Source organism: Peromyscus leucopus, chromosome 3, assembly GCF_004664715.2.
Source record: "Peromyscus leucopus breed LL Stock chromosome 3, UCI_PerLeu_2.1, whole genome shotgun sequence".
In the NCBI taxonomy this organism is placed as follows: domain Eukaryota; kingdom Metazoa; phylum Chordata; class Mammalia; order Rodentia; family Cricetidae; genus Peromyscus; species Peromyscus leucopus.
The window spans coordinates 46,478,428-46,497,723 of NC_051065.1; the positions used below are offsets into that span (position 1 = coordinate 46,478,428).

General features: G+C 39.6%; 2 gene segments (V, D, J or C); both read right to left on the minus strand.

Annotated features, from left to right (window-relative positions):
- Positions 1 to 12,615: 12,615 nt before the first annotated feature.
- Positions 12,616 to 17,075, minus strand: LOC114687305. The segment is given in 3 exon segments: positions 12,616 to 12,777; positions 16,516 to 16,844; positions 16,928 to 17,075. Coding segments are annotated over 3 exon segments (540 nt in total).
- A 659-nt stretch (positions 17,076 to 17,734) lies between these two features.
- Positions 17,735 to 19,008, minus strand: LOC114687306. The segment is given in 2 exon segments: positions 17,735 to 18,282; positions 18,379 to 19,008. Coding segments are annotated over 2 exon segments (600 nt in total).
- Between the last annotated feature and the right edge of the window lie 288 nt (positions 19,009 to 19,296).

Consider the following 19,296-nt stretch of genomic DNA (forward strand, 5'->3'; position numbering starts at 1 on the left):
CACGTGTGAATTTTGTAGATGGACAACCAGCACTCACTAAGATGAAAAAAAAAAAAAAACTTTTAAAATAACACTGCATGATATACAGACTATTGAAATCCATAATGCTTAGGCTTCTGTCTTCTGAGCTTGGAGGGCATTTAGGGAAGGAATTTTAGGGAACTTAATTTGGAGAAGAGAGGTTTGTGCCAAACCCTGTAATCTAGCCAGTCTTGGACCCTATGCCAACATCTCTCTGTTTTGGTGTGGAGGTAGAGGTTTCAAGAGATCCCTCTCTGTAGCACAGGCTAGGTTGGAACTCACTATATATCCTCAGTTGACCTCAATCTCACAGCCCACTGCCCTAGCCTCCCAAATCTTGGAGTTCCAAGCATGAACCACCATACCTAGCTTTTTTTCCTCTAACAAATTCTGTTTTCTAAGAACTTCTTCAACCACCTATGAAGAGCCGAAATCTAAGCCTGCTTGCTCTGGCTGGCATGTGCTTTCCATCATCAAGAAGCCAGTTTTATGGGTGCTTTTTAAGATTTCTAGCTGCTATATAAAGAGAGAAAAGTGTCTTTTCTGGGTTGGTAGTTGACTTTTCTTGACTCACATGTTCAATGATTTGGAAGGCATACTGTCCAGTCATCTCTGGCCTATGGTGACCACTTACGCTGTTGTGACTGGTATCCTGATCCTGTGATCCCAAGGTGCAGTTATCAGAGCAAATGCTCAGTAGCACTAAGGACAGAGTTTTATCCTTCAACACAAGACATAACTTTCAACTGGAGGATTTGGAAGGCACTTTGGTGAAGCAAAGAAGCTAGATGATCCTTGGCAGTAAAGCTATTGATGTGGCTTTATAGTCTGTTCAATAGAGTAAGAAGCACAGTGCTAGGGCCAGCATTTGAAACCTAAATGCAAAAATTATGTCTTACTAGAACTTAAAAATAATTGAAGAAATGGACAAAGAAATCAAAACTCTCAGCAAAATTATAAAAACCAAGCTACAACATAACTGGATCTGTAACAGGGTAAAGAATGACAAAAGATGAATAAAGGCATCTAAGAAAATTTGACAACAGGTGGATGAAGGCAATAGCAGACAGAAGAAATTTCAAAGACTACTTCAAAGAACAGCTCATACTTAGGGTCTTTGATGGATAAGTGTAGCCTAGCCCCGGCAGTCCCGCAGCCCACTTATAAATTAAATATACAGACTCATATTATTTAAATGATTTGGCCTAATGGTCCAGACTTCTAGCTATATAGTTCTTACATCTTAAATTAAAACATTTCTATAAATCTATACCTTGCCACATGGCTCGTGGCTTACCAGTATCTTACATGTTGGTGCTCATGGCAGCGGCTGGAAGTGTCTCCTGACTCAGCCTTCCACTTCCCAGAATTCTCTTCTCTACTTGTCCCACCTATGCTTCCTGCCTCGCTACTAGCCAATCAGCATTTTATTTATACAGAGCAATATCCACAGCACTTCCCCTTTTCTTTTTTTTTTCCAAAAAGGAAGGTTTTAACTTTCACATAGTAAAATTACATATAACAAAACAATTATCAAGCAAGAATTATTATTACAATATCTAGTCTATTTAGCAAAATTAAAGAAGATATCCTATCTGTCCTATATTTGTGAGTCTAAAGCTTCATATCTAACTTACCTTTTATCATAACTAAGGAAAATTGTAACTATATTGTCTTCAACTACATCATAGACCTCAGAAGGATATAATATTACCTGAGAAACAGGAGATGGATGCAAGTAACTTTCAGGAGTCTTGCAAGAGTAGACAGAGACAGCTGGAAGCCTGGACAGTCATCCAAAGTTCTTTTGTAAAGTTAGGGCATCTGTCTTCAGCCCACAGGCCTAGAGTCTCTCAGTCACTTCTCTCTGTGTCCTGTAGAATATCTGGCAGTTTCCTCTGCAAAGCAAGAACCTGAAGGACCATTTTGCCAAGCAAAGTTCAGTGGTCACCTTCCTATGGGTCCTGCATGTCCAGTCGATCAAGCAGTCCAGGCAAGAACAGTTTCTTGCCCAAATGGCTATTTTTGCCAAGGAGAAGATAAACTCCATTATAGAGTGTCTTTGATGCCCATCTTCCTCTCTGAAGTAAATCAGTGCTGCCAGGAACAGACATGTCTCATTGTCCAGAAAGTCTAAAATTTTTAAAACATTTTAAATGCCATATTCTGTAGGTCTTTGAGTCTTTGAAGATTACCTATCTATCTGAAATATATCTATGTATACCTAGAAAACTTAACATGACTATAACATTGACTATAATAGAAAACTAATTGTTCCATTACAATTTAAATTAGTTGTATAAACATAATACTTTAAACATGAGTAAAAACACACATACAGTATAACAAAATTAACTTTAAATTTGGATCAATAAGCTAAAATCCATAGCAATGTAAAAACATTTTTAAACAAGTTGCTCTTTAAAAGTAGGTTCAATAATCTACCCCTTTATCTTATCATTATCTATATACTGCCCCCTTTTGTTCTTTAGAAAGAGATTGTAGTTATAATCAACCTGTTTTAAATAAAAATATTGGTTTTTCTCTGACCCACACCAGAGGGCTCTTCTGATATGGGACACAAGAATCTTTCAACCTTTTTTTTTCCCCAATATACTTGGTTTTAGAGAAGGAGTGAACCAATTCCATCTCCAAAGCCAGCTTGGTATATTTGGGAATTTGGGCGTAGCTTCTCATACTACTTCCTGCTGGGTGGGGATGCTGTATCTTATGGTGACACAAAGAAAATTTTAGGATTATGGAGTAGTCCGTGAGGGTGTATTGCCTGAGCCAGTTGCCTTGAAACTGTTCTGGATGTTGGATCATCTGTGCCATAGTATCATCGGAGACCTTTCAGGGGGTCGTGACTGGTCAAACCTGATGTATCTTAATCTGGAACAAATCCATAGCCTCTGGCTTCCTGTGGAAACAAAAGCAGAGCCTCTTTTCTAAAGCAACATATCCTTACATCCAAATTTTGAAGTTAAGATATCTTTAAAATACACATATTGGTTTAACTCAACAGTTTTTACTATCAAATGTTTTTCTGCAGTTAAGAATCCCAAAAACAACACAATCCAGATTCTCTGTGTGATATCCATCTTTATAAGGCTTATTTTTTATACTACCTTTAGTGTCTCTTTAAAGATGCTGGGAACCATAGTGGGTCTATATGGTGATATTTTATTTGTACTGAAATGTGATGTTATTTGTATGTTAATAAATAAAATTGCCCGGCTAGCTCAGTTGGTAGAGCTTGAGACTCTTAATCTCAGGGTTGTGGGTTGGGGATTTAGCTCAGTGGTAGAGTGCTTGCCTAGCAAGCACAAGGCCCTGGGTTCGGTCCTCAGCTCCGAATTAAAAAAAAACAAAAAAACAACAACAACAACAAAACAGAGAAATTTGCTTTCACAGTGCCTACTTATAATAATTCTCAACTGGTTAAAAGATTTCAATGGAGGGTCCTCCCACAGAGAATGTTGAATACCCTAACTCTGTGCCAATATTTTGTACAACAGCCATTGGAAGCAATATATAAAAAATTTCCTAAATCTATAATTTATCATTATATGGATTATATTTTACTAGCTGACTCAAATGCAGATACTTTAGAAAGAATGTTTGAAGAAGTAAAGAAAATTTTGCCTTGCTGTGTATTACAAATTTCTCCTGAAAAGATACAAAGAGGAGATTCTATTAATTATTTAGGATATAAAATAGAGCTTCCACCAACGCCCGGCACTTGGGAGGCAGAGACAGGCAGATCTCTGTGAGTTCGAGGCCAGCCTGGGCTACCAAGTGAGCTCCAGGAAAGGCACAAAGCTACACAGAGAAACCCTGTCTCGAAAAACCAAAAAAAAAAAAAAAAAAAAAAAATAGAGCTTCCATTGCATGAGTTGGCTGTTTGAAACCTGGAGCTTATGCAGGGACACTTGGCTCAGTCTGGTAGGAAGGGACTGGACCTGCCTGGACTGAGTCTACCAGGTTGATCGCAGTCCTCGGGGGAGGACTTGTCCTGGAGGAGGTGGGAATGGGGGGTAGGCTGGGGTAAGGGGAGGGGGTGGGAGGGGGAGAATAGGGGACCCCATGGCTGATACGTAGAACTGAATGGTATTGTAAAATAAAATATATATTAAAAAAATAGAGCTTCAAAAATTAGACCCCAAGAGGTGCAAATTAGGAGAGATCGACTACAGACTCTTAATGACTTTCAAAGGTTATTTGGAGATATTTCTCATCTACAAACTATTGTTGGGGTAAAAAATGATGAACTGAATAATTTGTTCAAAACCTTAGAAGGTGACAAGGACTTAAATAGTCCAAGAGAATTATCCCCTGAAGCTGAGAAAGAATTGGCCTTGGTAGAAAAGAAAAAGACAATTACTAGTTTTAAATATTTTACATTGGATTGGATTGTTTTATATTGTATACAAATTATATATATTGAAATTGATATTGTTAGAAAATGCTATATGTATATTTCTAATTGTTGAATGTTATTATTACCAACTATTAGGATATAAAGAAATGAAAGTTAGTAGTTAAACATTATAATAGAACTTGTAGTCATATTAGGTATGTTTTAAAAATTGAGCAGATATATTTTAGATAGACAGGTCATCTTCAAACCCTTCAGAGATCTACAGAATATGGCATTTAAAATGTTTTAATAACTTAGAAAATTTTTCTTTTTTGTTATGACTATGAGACATGTTGGCTCCTGGCAGTACCAATCTACTTCAGAGAAAATATGGGCATTGAAGAAACTGCATATGGAGTTAACTTTCATTGTGGCAAAAGTTAGCCACTGAACAACAAACTATCCTCGAATCAACTGCTGACAAACAGGACAGACAGGAAACGAAACAAAGAACTACTGATTCTTGCCAAAACAAGTATGGTTATGGCTTTATCAAAAGGCATCTTCTGAGGCCAGGACAATATGGCACCATCCCTGAAGTGGCCATCCGGAAAAGGTACAGTGCCCTTTTCTTCGAAGGCAGCTGAACAGGCAGTGGGCCGATGGCTTCTCACATGCAATGGAACAGCAGCTGAAGCAGTTATTCTTGAAGAGTAACTAAGCTCACGTCTCTCAATAGTAGACTGGCATTTAATAGAGGGATGTGAAGAAGAACAGGATGCTGAGATGAAGCCACATATACACAGCCAAGAAGAATGGACAGCTGAATTTAAAAAACATCAACAATTTCCAGAATTTAAAATCCTGAATCATGACAGGACACTAGTGGAATTCAGGTGTTTCTGGTATATGGACTGCTCTCACCCAATGTGAAGTCGAGCTATTGACCTTGTGTACATCCTACTTCACAAATGAGTCTGTCAGATATGCTAAGCCTATAGGCTGAAGATGATGCCCCAACACTGTGGAGAAACCTCAGGTGATTGTCCAGGCAGCTGGATGTTTCTGCCAACTCACAATGTTTTTGGAAGCTGCTTGCATGAACTTCCTGTTTTTATTTTTTATTAGGTAATATTATTTTCCTTCTTGGATCCCTGAGGGAGTTGAAGATTAGTTAGTTATAGTTTAAGATTAATTAGGATAGAAAGTGAATTAGATACATTTTGGACTTGCCAAAATAGGATAGATAATGGAATTATTTTCTCTGAATTTGTCAAATACAAATGGACTAGACTTTGTTTAGGTATTTATTACTTGTATATATTGTATATAGTTATTGTACTTTTGTATATAGTTTTTCTTATGTTAGTCATAACCTTTTTCCTTTTTTCTTTTTATTAAAATAGAAAAGGGGAAATATGGTGATATTTTGTTTGTACTGAAATGTGATTTTATTGGTATGTTAATAAATAAAGTTGGCCGGGGGTCAGAGCTATTAGCAAGCCATAGGAAAGCTGAGTGATGGTAGTGCACACCTTTAATCCCAGCACTTGGTAGGCAGAGCTAGGTAGATCTCTGTGTGTTCAAGGATATAGCCATCATTGGAGACACATGCCTTTAATCTCAATACCAACCATAGAAGACCTGGAGGTCTGTACAGACAGGCAGTGACTAGGAGGGCATGTGGTTGGGTTTACAACCAATAACAAGGCAGAACAGAAAGTCTTTATAAAGACAGACACACAGGAAATAGGTCTCTTTCGGAGAGGTAGGACTACCACGCAAGGAAGGGTAAGGTTTTTAGCTATTAGCTCTGACCTCTTGGCTTTCTTCTTTGCATTGGTTCTGTGTTTCTTATTTAATAAGACAATTGGTTACAGCTACAGGTCTATGCTTCTATCTAAGCAGCATGTAGCCCAGAAACCTCTTTTTTTTAAAAAAAAAAAAAAATACTAGAAAAAGCTAAATCCACCACACAGCAGCATAATGAGTGGCTTGGATATGCCTTCTTCCCATCATACTGTAGGTCAAAGTCCCATGCCATGAACACGCAATAGTAGCTCAAACCCTCAGGCTGCCGCTAACTTGAGAGAGATAAATAGATAGCTGTTTTTAGCTCCATTTTACAATCTTGTTTCTCAGGTTTTAGGTGGAAACTTTTGTCAATCTATTGGGTGCCATTTGTAGATGGAGAGTTTCTCTCCAGCTCTTGCCAAGCCCTGGCAGTCCAGCAGCCCACTTATAAATTAAATATACAGACTCTTATATTATTTAAATGGTTTGGCCTAATGGCCTAGGCTTCTACCTATCTAGTTCTTACATCTTAAATTAACCCATTTCTGTTAATCTATACCCTGCCACATGGCTCGTGGCTTACCAGTATCTTACATGTTGGTACTCATGGCAGCGGCTGGAAGTGTCTCCTGACTCAGTCTTCCTGTTCCCAGAATTCCCTTCTCTGCTTGTCCTACCTAACTTCCTGCCTGGCTACTGGTCAATAAGCATTTCATTTATACAGAGCGATATTCACAGCAGATAATTAAAGGATTTATCAGGGAAAAATGCAGAAAGTTATTGAATCCACTCATTCAGCAATTATTCACCAAGCAAATACTATGTTCTAGGTTCATGCTCAACTTGAGGCACAAGAGTTAGCAAGTAAAACATTGTATCCTCAGCAAATTTAAACTGCCTGGAACAACAGAATGTATATACATTGTTTCACATAAATAGTGTTTAAGTGGAAGTAATCCTAACAAAGGGAAATTAAAGGCTGTTAGGAAAGCTTAGGAAGGACTGAGTTTAGCTGGAGAATGAACTGAGAGGTGTTGAAAGTGAACAGAAGTTGACAGGGTGTGTATTGACCAGTGTGTTGGGAAGGCTAAGCTCCTTTGCTATGCCCCAGAATTTAGGTATGACCTAATCTCAGTGTGGAACAGCTAAAGGATTTTTAAATATGGAGTTACATGATCTATGTCTATTTCACATCTAGTTCACTACTTTGGAGGATGCATTGGAAGAGAGAAACATATCAAAAATAAGAATTTTAATAGCACTGTTTTCGTAGCTCAGCAGGGAGAATGTGATCTTGAACAAGACAAGACACAGGTGGTGACAAAGAAATTATACAATGATAAATCAAGAGTCCTTGAGATGAGCAGAATCTTCAGGTTTGATATTTAACTGCACATTATGTATAAGATGAATTGCAAATTGAGAGGAGGCTTCCATGTTTCAAGTCTGAATATCTTCCTTGCTCTCTCCTTCTCTTCCTTACTTTTCCCCTTCATGGCTTCCTCCTTCCCTCCCTCCCTTGCCCTCTCTCCTTTGCTCTTTTGCTTTCTCCCTCTTTTACTCATTCTTTTTTCCCTTGCTTCCTCCCTTCCTCTTTTTCTTCTTGCTACAAATTATTATTTTTAACAGTACAAATTAAGATAACATTAACTTCCTGTATTATTTCTACAATGCTAGAGTTCTACTTAAATTTCCCATGTGAGTAGGTACTATATTTTTAAAATGTTTAAAAGATTTGATGGGAACAGTTAAAAGTTTAAGATAGTAGGATGGATTCCATTTTATTGCTTTGCTGGATACTTAAGAGTTGGTCTTCTAGACACAAGTTTTGAAACAAAACATAGTCTTTACCTGTTTTCAACCCTCCTTCTCACCTCTGAATAGTGACAGTGATGGCTACAAGAGTGCCAGAGTCTAGACTCATAACAAGACCATCTGCCCCCTACTAGATGTCCTGTGTCCTTGACTGCTGGATATCTCCTGTGTTAGGCAAATGTGATAATCACTACACTATGGAAACCTGCTCTCCTGTGTGTTTAGGAGGGTTGTTGATAGACAGAAGATGCAGTCAGCAGCTCACTATTACAGTCTGTAAGTGCAAGCCCACTCAGCTCCTCTGGGCTGCATCCACTGCCACCTGAAGGTTTCTTCCTTGGCTGCAGGCTAACTGACTTCCAATGTTGGAGAAGGCCCAGGCAGGCAAAGAGATTAAGTTTTTCACAAGAAAGCTTTTAGGTTTTGAGAGGGAAAGACCACCAAGTTTTCCAAAAACTTCTGTTCTCTCAACTTTGGCTTCATAGCCAAAGGGCAACTAATTTTGCATGTATGATGTTGTACAAATTTTTTCAGGCACTGCTGACAGAGCAGAGGGTTTTTGCTTTATCCATATTTGCCTCAGGGGAAATCTCTTTCCTCTGATTCTTGGACTTAGCATTTTTTCTGTCCCCAGGCCAAAAGTTCCATAGGAATCTTTTTCTCCCCGTTTTCTCTCTGATTTTTCCAGGATTGTGTTCATAGCCCAATAATAATAAAATTAAGGACATAGTTCCTCAGTATTGCTGCTTATCTTTTTCTAAGTTTTCTTACCAATATTCCTATTCTACCTTACTCTGCTTTTTTTTACACACTATTACTACAGTCTACTTCCCTTAATTTCATGGATAGAATTTTAAGAGAGCAAGAGAAACCTTGATAGAGAAGGTTCTATGCTGCAGCATTCTAAGGACACACTTTCAGTTCCTTTTTTCCTTTTTGTCCCAAGGATAAAACCCCGTCTCAGTCTCATTTTTTCTTTTTTCACTACAAAACTGGACTGGCCCAAATGCTTTCAGCAAAATCCAAATACCACTTTCATTAAGGACCTGGGTTTTATTTATTTATTTATTTTGTTTGTTTGTTTTGTTGTTGTTGTTGCTTGTCTTTGTCTTTGTCCCTGTTTGGGCTCCATTGGTCGGGTGGCAATACCACCCCTACTTTTCCCCAGGGTACTTTGTGCAGGAGGAGAAGGAAAAATTAGATAGCAAGATGCTAGAGAGAGATAAACAGAAAAACAGTATCGCCTTGGGAGGTCCTGGATCCTAATCCATTGGGCCCAAACTATCTCTGTCAAAGGGCTTTTAAACAAATGCCAAGGGGTGGAGCAAAAGACCTCCCCACAGCACAGCCAAGTGCAGACCATCCCAAACACGTGGTAACCATACAGGTGGTCAAGCCATCCCTTCATGCAGCCCTGCTGTGTAAAGCAAACTCAGATCTAACTAGGATACTTTTGTGGGCTCCAAAACTATCCTACTATTTTCTTCAAATATTCTTAACACAATCAAGGGAACAACTCCTAGAAATGATGCTGAAATGACCCTAAGTGAAAAAAAATTTTTTTTTCTCAAGAGGCAATGTTAGTTCTAAGTTCTATTAGTTTTTTTAAGAGTTAAAAAACAGAAGATTATGTCCTGATTTTTCATTAATTGTCTGGAAGATAAGAAGAAACAAATGTAAACTTTCCTTCCTGATAGGTCTAGCTGAACTAGAAAGGCAAGATCTGAACAGAGAGAGCCAGAGTGAAGTCTGCAATCCTTGGCAAGGACCAGGCTTCAGTAAGAAAAGTCCAGGGAGGGTGTGTATGAAAATGAAGCAACTGTAGCTTGGCTGTCACCTAAAAAAAAAAAATGTACAGGAGCAGTGGGGGTGGGGCTGAAGGCCGGAGAAGAACCAGAACAAACAGGAAGTGGACTAGGCAACAGCCAGGTGCTTATTCTGGTCACTGATCCTGAATTTGGCTTCTTTAAGCTCTTATATTTGCCCACACTGGAGAGTGTGTTTCAGTGGGAAAAGCATAGTATGTGTTCCTCGGTTCTGTATATGAAATCATCTCCTTTGGACCAAAACTTCCTTTGTCACTTCTGCTTTGGGTGACTTCCATCAGAATAAACTCCTTGAGCAGTCAGGGGACACTGCTGAGTGCTCTGGCAGAGCAGGGTGGTGACAGAATGTCCCACAGCCAGGCTGTCAGGTGTGTATTGCTGCACAGGAGCCCCAGGAGATTCCATTGTCACAGATGTTCCCTCTCCCTGGCCTCTGGCTGTTTCTCAAGTTTCCTAAAGAACAAGGCACAGGACAGCCTTTCTGTTCTGCTCAGAGAGGGGTGGATTACAGTGGCTCTGACCAAGAATAGAAAAATCAGCATTCTCACAGGCAAAAAATCGCAAAAGTCAACATACATACTGTTTCTTATTATTGACAGTTTCCCAAGTAAAAATTCAGACCAAACCCAAGGAGACATCACATTACAGGCCATTTGCCCTCCAGATTTACAAAGTATTAGTTGTTTTGTTTGCCTATTTAACTACTGAATTCTCATCTGTCCTCTTGAAATAATGACATGTGTTATTTGTATTATTGTATGGCTCACTAAGCATTTAATATAGTTTCTTGTAAAGAATAATTAAAATTATTCATAATATGGTATTATTTATTGATATCATGTTTGCAATGTAATATAATTAATGTAATATTATGAATTATAGACCTTTTGCTATCTTTAAAGGTGGTAATTTTTTACCTTATATTCACTATTGGGAAGAAGTTGTAGATATTATATGTGACTACTAGTGAGAAAAATCCAAAAGATCGTGAATTCTATGCCCTAAATTAAAGTCCTCGGTATTAAATTTTAATTTTGATGCTAGACCTGTGTGTACTTGCCTTTTCTGATGTTCATAATTTTCAGCAGATTTTGAAAGTAGCTTTTGACACAGAAAAAGATTTAGATTTCAACTTAGAAAATTGAGTTGGTAATCTTTAGTATATTTCTTTGTTTCATTCTAATTGGAGCTACAAAATTAACCTTTGCAGAAAAGGATATTGTTTTACAGTTCAACAATTTGTCTAGACTCCTCCTTGGTGCAGTATTGTGGGATGTATATGGTAGTATGGGAAGAAGGCCTAGAACTTCCTTCTGCTGCCTAGCATCTGCCCATAGAAAATGTAGTTTTATGACATTCCTGGATTTCTAAGAAGCAAGGGAAATTCCAAATGCTGTAAAGGTGAGTTGAGCCTTGTATAAAAACACAGTGTCTCAGACCTGTGTTCTGGGTGCCAGTCAATGCCATTAGCTTTTCTATCTCTAGGTATCTTGATAGCATCAAAATGTTGGCCCTAGTTCCAGGGGTATTTGTAGATAGAGACAGGAGTTTTAAATAGAGTCCACACAGAGTGTGTTCCTGCTGTCTTTTGGTGTAGTTGCTGCTATTTTGATGGAAAATTTCTTATTCCCAAAAGAAATGCTTGTTGTATGAATGAATGTTCATGCTTCAAGGATAGAGAGGATGTCGCACCCCAGCAGATGAACAGCAACAAGACCTCTCTGGTATAATTCCTTAATGGTGTGGCATGAGGGACATAGAAATGAGACTCTTGGTCTCTTGGCCTCACCTGTTGATTTCTGTTACATCCTCAGTTGTCCTGAGGAGGCCTTGGTCTGCAGCATTCATTGTTGGGTGTAAGAGCTCACATCATGAAAGACTGGACTGACTAGACTTGATTGAGCTAAGTCATAAATCCTCCTTTCCAGAGCTTTGTTTATTCTTTTCAGGGAGGTTCTCTACCTGCACCTGCCTGTGGGTTCCCAGCCTTTTCACCACAAACCCTACTTTCTAATCCCATGCAGGATCACATACAAGAAGTCAGCCAGGTCATCTGATGGAACTTCAGTTCAGAGAGAGGCCCTTCACATGACATCCCTGTCTCACAGCCTCTGCAGACCACACTTTCCCATGCTATAAATAAGTCAAAGACACATAGAAGCCCTGTCTCGAAAAACCAAATACCAAAAACCAAAAAAACGAAGTTCCTCCTAACCCTCTCTCAACCAGTGAATTCTCTCACATTTTCCTTAGAAGGCTTAATCTCAGAGTCACAGCTCCTCCTTGTGGCCAGTAAGTTAAAAAGCATTCTAACTTTGATCCCTACATGCTTTCTGTTTATATTCGTTTCCCAATAAACATATTCCATAATAGGTTGAGGAATAGCAACAAAATAATGAACAATGTAACCTGAAGCGAGGAAAGGCATTCTGAAGAGACACTGCATATCTCATTTTGGCTATCAGACTATTGAAACAATGGACTTCAAGACATTAGACTACTCCTGGGAATCTTGTTGGGTCATTAGAAAGTAAAATTTTTCCCAGAAAAAAAAAAATGTGCCACTTCTCAGTCTACTGGTCAGGAGGATGGAGCTGATAGACAGGACCACACTTGAACTGTAGAAACTGCATAGATATACACATCTCTGGTCCTCTGTTTAAAACTGAAAGGAAACTTCCTATCTGTGGAAGAATGAAGAAGGACTTTGGGGATTGAGTGGCAGAGTTCTTAGAGACAGGGATACACATGGGAGAAGGGTTGTCATTGTCCAAGCCTTTCCCATCCCAAACTAAATTCTCAACAGGCACCATATGAGAAGGTGGTACTCAGGGAATAAGCAAGAATGCGGGAACAGGGTGATGCAGGGGCTGAGTAAGGCCACTGGGGAGAAGAGGGCTCCTCGGGTGCTGCTAGAAGAGGGATGTAATTGTCTTTAGGCAACTTTGGCTTCAGAAGCATCTTTCACAGAAAAAGAGAAGAGCTTTTTGCCACAGAGGCTACAATTCTGACCCTACCTCCCTCTCCCACTCAGCCTGAGCAGTCACACAAAGCACATGGTCTCAGGCCCATGCACAGGGGTTTGCTATGAGAGTCAGAGGCATGCTCAAGTTCTGAAACTCAAGAATGATAAGCCCTGCAGCAAAGACTGAAATGTAACTATTGGATAGTTGTTCTCTTGATGGTTATAATTTGAGGGAAAATATCTGACTCACAGATTCTACAAATGATGTTTGAGTTCTCAACTAGAATGAAGTGGTCCGTGTGTGTGTGTGTGTGTGTGTGTGTGTGTGTGTGTGTGTGTGTGTAGTGTAGTGTAGTGTACTTTCATGTAAGGAGGTCTTGATGCCCTTAATTACTGGTCAGGTTCCAAATTTAATGCAACACATAGGAAACTGTCATTCAAATGTTCTGAACTAGATGCCAGTTCTGATCCCATTGATAAATAATGAGAATAAAGACTTACCAAAAAACAAACTAGCATGTATCAGTATTCCATAAAACCCTAAAGAGTACCCATTCCCTATGTGGAAAACAAGAGATGATATCATCCAGGTCCCTAAAGTCAAATATCTTTAGATGAATTTATATGCTAGGGCTTCTAGCCATGATGCTAGAACAAGTTGCAGAAGGTTGTACTCCTTACTTTCTTAAGGGTGTTTCCACCCCAAATGGGAGCATGTTCAGTACAGACACTTGCTTTCAGACTTGAATCAGATTATTACAATTTTCACACCAAAATCAACAAAAAAGTTTATTATAATAGAAATGATTTGTGTTTGGAGACATTTGTGGGTGCAAAGGTAGTGAGAACACGAAAGACCAAAAATTCTGAGCAAATATAACTGACAGGCATTGCCTTAAGACCATTTGCCAACTTAGCACAATCTGCTAGTGCCTGACGGAAATAAGGCTGAGAGAGTGGGGTGCTTCCTAAAGCAACCAGTAGCTCTTGGATGTGTAGAATAACATGATGTTCAGTGATACTGACCACAAATTCCCTGGGAAAGCCCCATGCCTTGAGTATGCTGACAGGAGCAGGGGACTGCTGAAGATGAGCACAAGAGAACTTTCAGGAGAATGAAAATATTTTAGAGCCAGACCATCGTGACACCAATACAGCTCCACGGATTTGTTAAAACTCATGGAATTTTACATTTGAATAAATATTATGTTATATGAATTTCATATAAATATAGCTAAGTGCTCAAAGCATTGTTCAAAACTTACAACACTGACCCTTTAAGATTAAGAGTTAACAATGATCCTATGGTCTCTTCAAAACCCACCTTCAGCTTAACTCACACATCAGCTTAATGAAAATGCCCTGCCTCTCTTAGAACTTCTTAGCAGAAAAATGTCTGTCCTTTCAAGAGGAAGATGAAATCATTCAGAGCTTCAAATTGTCCCTAATTTTTCATGTACTTCAGCTTTCACATGACTTACTTGGTCTGTGAGGAAACAAGATGATATCATCACAAACCAAGACATGACAACATACAAAGAAGGGTCTCATACAAGTTTAGAAGTTACAGTTATTCAACACAGATCTTTAAATAGGTAATGTTTTAACAAAATAAATATAATGGAGAATTTTGGCAGACAACTTGAAACTTTAATCATGGTCTAAATGGAAATTCTGAACTGAGTTATATTGATTGCCTAATATATACATTCAATATATTTGTTTACAAAGAGAATGAACAAAGCTTACAAGAATAGGTAAGATGGAAAGATGAGTTGAAACTGCCCAGACCAAATCAGAGGCACAGAAAAAGAGAAAAGTACAAATGAAAGCATGTTCATTGGGCCATTGGTGTAGGAAGGTGATTGACTGTCAATCAATGATTTCTAGAGATTCAGACTAATGGAAATCCTCTGATCCACTGTTGCACACTTTTGGACTATGCCTGCATAAGTGCCATCCAGGCCACTACCATAACTCAACTCCCATACCTAAACAACTTTCCAATAGAGTGAATCAATGTCTGCAAGTCTGCACGGAATTGCTCATCACAGCTGTGATTGGCATTAAATGATACAGTTTACATTTTATCTGGGCCAAATAATCATGGCTTCGAGGTGATGGTCAGCCACAAGAGCTACAAACACTGGAGGTTCATAGCAGTAAACTTCAGAGCTGATGCAACCAGTGGTACCCAAGGCATAGCTGATGTTCCTCATTTTCAGTCTCTACCAGCAATTCTAGATTTCCTTTAGCCTTGTTCTGTTTGTTCTTCTGTGGGTTGTTCCTTGTTCAGTGGGATGACCCCAACCTTTACTCATGGCAATGGTTCTCAATGCTGTGTAGTTCCTCATGTTGTGGTGACTCCCAGCCATAAAATTATCTTTGTTTCTACTTCATAATTTTGCTACTGTTAGGAATCATAATGGAAATATCTGAAATGCAGATGGTCTTATGCAATCCATGTGAAAGGTTTATTCAACCACCCAAAGAGATCGAGACCCACAGGTTGAGAACTGCTGCCTTATGTCTTTGATCCCTTAAGTAGATCTACTTGCTCACATTGTGACTGATTCACTCACCAAACTGTCGTTATCACCCCAGCACGAATTAGAGGAACTTGAGTGAATTCACTGAATTCCAGATCAACTTTACCTAGTTCCCATGTGGAGTAGCAAATTTGTGACCACATGATCATCTATTTTATAGACTCTATTTATTTAACACCAATTTATATAAACTCCATTTTTTTATCTTTACCTTCCTGCTTCCAATAAAAGACCAAGCACATTTCCAGTTCAGAATCAATGGGATACTTATTGTGTCTGTGGTTGCAGTGTCAATTTCTTCCTCCTCCATCTCTTAAATCAGAATTTCTTACCTGACAGATCTAATTTAACCAGTAGCAGGAACTACGAATGTGGCCCTTGAGTCACTAGGAGGGATGATCATGGAAGTAATGACCCTACTTCATGTAGAGGGAAGTTTATTGGTCCTGCCCAGCCTTATAGTTCTGAAAAATCTCTCCCACCTGCAGTCCCACAGCCGCTTATAAGATAATCATTCAGATGCTTATATTAATTATGAACTGTATGACCTATGGCTTCAGCTTCTTGCTAGCTAGCTCTTTCATCTTAAATTAACCAATTACTATTAATCCATATGTTGCCATATGCCCATGGCATTATCTATCTGCTGGCATCTTATTGCTCCTTGGGTATTGGGCTCGAGTTTCTCTAGACTCTGCCCTTCTTCTCTCTGTATCTCTGCTTGGATTTTCCAACTGACTCTGAGCTGCCTTGTCATAGGCTAAATTAGCTTATTTACTAGCCAACCAGAGCAACACATATTCACAGTGTATAGAAAGACATCCCAGAGCAACTTCAACTTTATGGTTAAAATGCTTTATCTAAACAACTGTTAATAAAACATTAAAAAATTCCAATGTAATTAAAGTGGAGGTAAAAAAAAAAAAAGAAGAAGAAGATATGAGTCACTCGGTTACTTGCTAAGAGATTATTCACTCAAGTTTATTTCCCAGTCACACTCTATGGTGTCTGCAGACAGTCTGTATATCCCATGGCCACTGATCATCCATGGATAAGATAGCCTATTTGATCATTTGATTTCAGATACTTATCTGTTTAAAAACAACTGCAATTAAAAAATAAATAAACAGCCTTCCTTCTCCTGGGGAAGCCAGGAGAGAGGCAGACACATGAGGGTTTGTGTACAGGAAGGAGGTGTTTTTGCAAGGCTGTGGATAAGCTGCTGGCACAAAAGTACATGGCTGAGTCCTCCAGCATTGTGGGTTGTATCTTCAGAGTGAAATATGAATCCTCTTTCCTTTCAACTGAAAACCGATCCTCCTTGAATAGTTTAGACTTGTCCAAGATTTTACCACTGTAGAAAGAAACCAGAAACTCCATCTGCTGTCCCAAGATGAGTTTATACCAATAGAAGTAAAGGTGATTAGAGACAGGGTCACAGCTGAGGGTCACCATCTGCCCCACATGTACCACTTCATGACTTGGCATCTGCGTGACTTTGGTTCCCGTGAGTCCTGTGAAAAGAGAAAGAAGATTAATAGAATGGTTTAAAATTGTCTCAGTATAAAAAAAGTCTCTGCAATTCTTAAGAATCCACCTGCTTTCAGGAGACTAAAAAATATCCAACATAGGGGCCAGATATCCATAGTGGGGTCACAGCAGGAGTGTTGCTTTTTCTAGCTTGAGCGACTGGGCATCAAAAATAGAGACAGGGCATACTACACTCCAATGTCCCATAGGCAAGTTCTGACAGTTACTGGTGAGTGGTAATAGAGTGCCCTCTGTGGGCAAAAGGAGCAAATATTAGTACCAAGTATATACCAGACACCCAGGGGTCAGGATTGTATTCTGCTTGAGATTTGATGGTGTGCACAGGACAGAGGGCCATTACCAGGAATAATTAGAGGGAATCAGTGCTCAGCAAAGGAAGTTCTGAGAACTAAGTCTTTCTCAGAAATGCCAGGAGATTTTTTTTCTTTCATACTTTGGTGAGCAACAATTCAGAGGCAACAAAGTCTACAGTTAACATTACAGAGTAAAAAAGACTCAACATGAAGATTAAAGAGATGTAAAAAAAAAAAAGAGTCAAGCATGAAAGTGTTAAAAGTTTCAAAGGGAGGGAAAAGCAAGAGTTGAGAACCTGACCATAAGTAAGGAAAGTAAATCCAGCATTGATACAGATCAAATGAATGATTTTCCTGGGATATGTGAACTTGAAGAGCCATGTGGGAGGAGGTAGAGTGTCATGGAAAAGGTGTGAGCATACTTGGAGCCAGAATGAGGACTGAAGTACAGGCTCTTGAAAATAGAAGTTACATGAGGGCACATATTGGCAGAGGATTGGTGAGAACAGTTATGTGGATCATAAAAAGATTTCTCAGAACTAAAACACTTGAAACAACTTTCAGTTGAGCTGGTCAGTCCCATATTCAACTCTAGACCCCATCTTACTCAATTCAAAGACTGCTGCTATGCAGACAAAGAATTTGGGAATAAGATATCTAATTGGCAGGTGGTGTTGTGGTCTGTGGTTTCTACATGAGTCCTGTGCACTACTGACTGTGTCTCTGGGCTCAGGTGGACCTGTTAGAGCAACCGTTTCCTGGATAGACTGAGGAGGTTTGTGTACAGGAGAGCAAGAGCTCTGAAGGGCTGTGTCTTGGCTGCTAGCACAGAAATATGTGGCTGAGTCATCAGGCTCCAGGGCTGAGATCTGAAGGTCTAGGTCGGATTTCCCTGGATTGTGAGGTTGGAATCGGGTTGAGATAGTTTGGTTTTCAACGAGTTTTTGATAATTATAAGAAAACATGAGCTGTAGGGACTTCTTAGCACTTTGTCTATACCAGTACATAGCATTGTGAGATAGATGCTGTTCACATTTCAGGGTCCTTTCATTCCCCTTGACTGTCACCAGATGTTTTGGTGTCTGGATAATTCTAGGATCCACTGGACCTGTGGGAATAAGAAACCAAATTTAATCCTCAAAAAAATTATAACAGGATGTTTCATGGAAAATACAGAAGTGTATGGACCAAGGCTAAGACTCACCTGCCACCAAGAGACAAAGGGCCAGGCAATTGAAGAGTCTGGAACCCATCATAATGTTGCACAGGATGGGATCTATGTCTCCTTCTTTGGGACCTGGCTGTCTAGGTGCCTTGTACTTACCATGTGAGAGGGTTTGCTTGGGTGCTCCCTGTTCCTGTAAGTGGCTTCAGCTCACACTTCCTCTCTGCCCTTTGTGCTTGTCAGGGCTGATCATGCATACATAGACTGCCAGACAGAGACCATACCCAGCAGCCTCCCAAGGCACCTCTGACAACTGCTTGTACCAGCAAATGGCACACTCTTCTGTCTGCTTTGTAATACCTCCTCCTCTCCTGACACAGATTCACTCCTTTGGATAGACGCCCTTCCTTCTGCCTCTCATAGACCCAGCTCAGGCACACTCAGCCTTACTTTCCTTCATCCCAAGAAAGGCAGCCTCATTGCTCATGAGAGCCTTTTCTGAAGCCAGCTGTCCATCATTTCAAGATGCAGTAATTTAATAACAAGGTAAGAAGCACATCAGCACTAAGGGGGGAAAGAGGGGAATATGCTTCCCTCCAACACCCACTGGGAAGACCTCACCTTCCAGGGGCCTAAGCCTGCACACCTACAGGAGACATGCAGAGGTCCATTACGAACAATACCCTACAGGTTCAGGAAGTCCTAAGCACTTTTGAACTGGATTCATCTCATTGCTCAACGAGAGCAAGAAACAAAGCTAGAGTCTTTACTTCCTGCCCAATTCCCTTCCCATCCTCCCTTCTCATACACCTCCATCAATAACCTCAAGAGTTTCAGTGAAAACGGAGTCCTTCACAACTCACACCCTGACAAGAAGCCATCAATTATTTTCTTTAAGCGGCTGGCCACTGGGAGTTGGACCATGCTTCTGTGAGTATATGAGCACACAAATTGGAC